The following is a 4,429-nucleotide window of genomic DNA, read 5'->3' on the forward strand; positions in this document are numbered from 1 at the left end:
AGTGCGCCACGAAGGCAAACTGTTTGTGACCTTGAGCAAACCACAGTCTCTTTGGGGTTCAATAAACTCAATTTTAAGATCTGAAGTGGGGAGATTTGTCAAAATAACCTTTAAAAGGTTCCATCAATTTTAAAATTATAAAGTCTGAAGTTCTTTGATAATAAACCTCTGCTTTCTTGCCAAGATTAGGTCAGGAACCAATGAACCATTATTTAAATGATTAATTACGTTATTTGATGAAATAAGTAAGAAATCTAGGTTTAACTGAGAATTAGTAGCTGTCCCTACTTTTCAACTTGGTCTATCAATAGTATTTTCAGGTTCTGGAAAATTTCCTATTCATTCAAATATTTTCCCACACGCCCCACCCATTTCAGTATTTTGAGATAACGGAGGAAAAAATAGTCTCAACTACAAATACAAGTACTGAAGCAATTTTTCAGTGTGATGTCAAATGTCACCTTCAAACAGCGGGCAGATTCATTACTACGTCAGAGTTCCCGCACCATCCCCCCTTCTCCTTTATCAGCAGAGACAAGGTTACGTGGTAATCTACGCATCCAGATCTTCCTGATACGATGGTTAAGTTGTGTAACATTTAAAGTAGTAGCCCTCGATTTCAAAACATACAGATCAGTAAAGAATATCTGCACCAGTTATTGGGCTACTGATGCTGTCACTGCAGCACGTCCCAGTATTACACAGGATCAATGAGCAGGTTTTAAATGACATTAAATTAGATATGGCTGAAACTCGTCTCCCGAAAGCGTAGATCGTAATCTGGAGCACCAGGTAAACACGATCTTTACAGTCGAGGGCCTTCGGCTTTCAAGGGCTTTCTGACAAAAGCCCCTAAAAACACTGTGGGCATAAGAGTAGAAAAAAGGTTAGGGAGCCCCTCACCCCCTCCCAGTATCAAACCCCATTTCTTGCTTGGAGACAATCCACCGCTTCATATTTTTGTACCCCCGCCATGCAGGAGGACTGAGATCACACCTTCCCAAGGACCCCCGCCCCAGGTGGAAACCAACCCCTTCCCAATTACTGGGTCACTGCGACAGTCCTCAGAAGATGAGTCGGGGTTTTCCAAAGGGCGCGAAGGACAGTGCTTTGCACAGCCATCCCCCAAAAGTCCTCCAAGCGCAAGAATCTCCACATAAGGGAATAAAGGCATAATCTAGGGGCCCACACTCACCATGATTGGAAACTGCGCGGACAATTCCAGCACCTGCACAATGAGACCCGGGGAGTCAGGTCACCTCTACGGTGGGGCCGAATGGGGAAGAGCGAGCGCCGAGAACGAGAGAGAAAAGGTTCCGCTCCCGACCGCGGCGCCCTCTGGGAATTGTAGTTTAGGCTGCCCAGATTCCAGCGCAGTCTGCAACCGAATTTCTTCAGGTGTTGGACTACACTTCCCGAGGCCACAGTGACGTCTCACGCTCTTCTCTCTGCGCTTCTCGCTGGTGGAAAAGTAGTCCCCGGGGGCGAGCCGCTGTGATTGGAGAACCGCGACCGGCGGATGGTTTGGGCAGCAGATGGTGGGCGTGGCGGCGTGCGTAAATGGAGAGACTGGAGTCAGACCACTAAGCTACCTCATCCACACGTGCGCCCCTGAGACTTTATCCAACCCCCGGGGTCAATGTGGGAGGTAAAGAGACCTTCCGCTACGCACGGCTCCCCTCGACCCGGAAACACAATCTTTTAAAAAACTATTCACACTCTGGAGGGGCGGGAGGAATTGACGTGTCCGGAAGACTGGACGGCTTCTAGTGTTGCTAAGCGACGAAGCCGGGGAGTAAACGCATTCACCAGCCGCAGGGGGAACCTGAGGAATCAGTGGCTGTAGCTGCTCGGAGACACGACCGAGCCAGCGTGCCGCGCCCTCCCGGGTCCTACTTCCCTAGTCAGGGGACCCTGCGCCCCAGGGAGTGTCCGGCGACGAAGTGAGGGTTTGCGGGACACCCCGTCCGAGGCTCCGGAGCCACGCGTCTTCCCCACTCCGGAGGCAGGTGAGCCCGGGACGGAGGACAAGGGGTTTTTCTTTAAACTTTAGGGTCCGGGATGCAATTGTGCGCCGTCCAGCGTTGCCTTCTCTACCCGAGTGTTGATACACCGGGCGGGTGCCGCTCGCCGGTCCTTCTCCGCTCAGAATTCCGTAGGCTCCCCTCCGCGCAGTTGTAAGATGCAACTCTTTTAAAGTTAAATGACAAAAACTGACCGCCTGGTTTGTGGGAGGTGAACCCCTCCGGTCCTGGAGCTCACGGTCCACGGATCTAACTTTTTCTCTACGCCCTTTGTGGATGTTGACAATTTTGCCCATTCTCTTTTGGAAACCGTTATGTTCTTTAAACCATCTTTACCTTAAAATGATGCCACACCTGCATTTCTGAGGAAAGCGTGGGAGTGGAAAGGGAGACACTGATTGTTTCAGGCAGTCTCAGCTGGTGCGACAACTTAAGAGGTTTTCATTTATAATTAATGCTGCCCAAGAGAATTGCTGTGCTCGCTGAAACCCTGCCTCACGTAGATTTAAAAATGAAGACGTATTGTTCTGCAATAGCATGTATGTAATGAATATGAATGAAATATCTATACCAGATAACAGTATAACTTCTGCTTTTCCTTGATCGTTGATAAATGAACTCCAAGTGGTGCCTTTCAGTTTTTTTGTTCTTCAGTTTTGGAGGGTTTGCTGTTGTGGGAAAGAAAAATAATACCTTACTTTTCACCTTGATCTATCAATAGTATTTATGGCCGAATGACTCTCTCCCCCTTGAATTGCTTTCAGCCATACTTTTCTGGTTTTCCTCTTATGTTACTGCTTGCTTGCTCCCTCCCAGTGTTCCTTGCAAGTTCTTTTTACTTCTGACCTCTTAACACTGCAGTGCCTGTATTCTTTGCATGACCTGCATGGTCGTGGTTTCAAACGCCACTTCTATGTCAGAAAACTCCCAACATGCAAACATATTCTTTAAGTTCCTGATATTTTTTTTAAAAAAGGTTCTAGAACTGTGTTGCCCAAGACTGTAGAAGTGGTTTTTATTATTTATTTATCTTAGAAGTGGTTTTTAAAATTTTCATTAACAAAAATGAACTAAAATTAAAAATCCATTTCATGAGTCACACTAACTACATTTCAAGTGCTCAGTAAGTAACCCGTGTGACAGAATGTGGAATGTTTCCATCATCACAGAAAGTTCTGTTCCACAGCTGCTAGAATTTAGTGGAAACAAGGCATCAACCAGAGCAGGAGCAGCTGCAACCTGTTTTTGTTGGGGCATTTCTTTTGGCATGTGTTCCCGATAGAGAGCATAGCTGTTTCTGATACTGACTGGACTACACAGGAGGAGTCCTGTCAGAGGCAAGAAAGAAACCCAATTCTTGTCGTAACCACTAACTTTTTATCGTGGAAGAACACACATTAGCAGTCTGTGTGTGTCAGTTTGAAAGAATGTTTACAAACATTACATTATCTTGGATCTTGAGCAAGCCCAAGTCTTCAGGAGGTTTGGGAAAGAAGAGTCATTCCCTGGGAATCACTGAGCATCATTTGTCCACTATTTTGGAATACCTTTGTCCCTGGAAAAGCATGTGCTATACGTAGAGGCTTGAAATAGCATGACAGGTATAGACTCTATCAATAATGGGGGTTAGGAGAGAAATTCAGGTGGGTGTCTGTATATTTTAATGTGTGTAACATCCACGGTACAATGAATACCCTTTATTGTAGTCTGAGTTCAGTTAAGAAACAGAAATATACAGGTTATTTGAAAATTGAATATGGTGAATTGTTAAGCAGAACAAGAGAAGGAGTGGTTAACTATTCAATGGAGTAAAAGAGCTCTCAAGTCTTAGGGTCCAAGCAGTAGTGGATGCAAAGTGTAGTTTCTCCTTTTAGGATGTGGAAGCAAAATCCCATGGGAGAGAGCTCTTCTTCCTAAAATATGGAAACAAACGTCTTCGGAAAGGGCATATCTGCTATGCCTACCTGGTCTGTAGAAGTGACCACTGTCAGGGGAGACTGGGACCTGAGGCCACAGCTGGAACCTGTCTCCTCCCAAAGCCCTTGGCTTTCATGTTGAATAATAATAATGGAGGGCCGGAATCTGGAAGGGAAGTGTCTCTGCTGCTACCTCCTTACAGGGTCATTCCATTGCCCTCTCTTAAGGTGGTGGAGAAGAAATGTTAAGAGTCTCATTCCAGAGTCACAAAGCAGGGCAAAGGAAGGTAGATTTAGAGCTGAGAGATGATCAGTTGATAATTGGCACACCCATATGCCCAACACCTAATTTCTACAACTGTTAGGCATTTTGCCATATTTACTTTATCATATATCTATATATCCTTTCATTCCTCAGCCTAATGATCACTCTCAGTTTCAAATTTTGGGTTTAAAAATTATCTACAAAACTAATTTTTGATTAAAAAA

General features: G+C 45.4%; 2 protein-coding genes across 2 annotated transcripts in view; one reads left to right on the forward strand and one right to left on the reverse strand.

Annotated features, from left to right (window-relative positions):
* Positions 1-1,299, reverse strand: part of MDH1 (malate dehydrogenase 1) — an 18,558-nt gene extending 17,259 nt beyond the window's left edge. The window contains exon 1 of the mRNA XM_006778546.2: positions 1,196-1,299. Coding sequence (XP_006778609.1) covers positions 1,196-1,198 — 3 coding nt within the window. The 5' untranslated portion in view covers positions 1,199-1,299. The remainder of the gene's footprint in view (positions 1-1,195) is intronic.
* Positions 1,300-1,575: 276 nt separating this feature from the next.
* The window catches only part of WDPCP (WD repeat containing planar cell polarity effector), a 247,997-nt gene continuing 245,143 nt past the window's right edge, over positions 1,576-4,429 (forward strand). The window contains exon 1 of the mRNA XM_006778547.2: positions 1,576-2,009. The gene's annotated coding sequence lies outside the window, so the exon portion shown is untranslated. The remainder of the gene's footprint in view (positions 2,010-4,429) is intronic.

This window comes from Myotis davidii, unplaced genomic scaffold (assembly GCF_000327345.1).
Source record: "Myotis davidii unplaced genomic scaffold, ASM32734v1 scaffold6, whole genome shotgun sequence".
NCBI lineage: Eukaryota > Metazoa > Chordata > Mammalia > Chiroptera > Vespertilionidae > Myotis > Myotis davidii.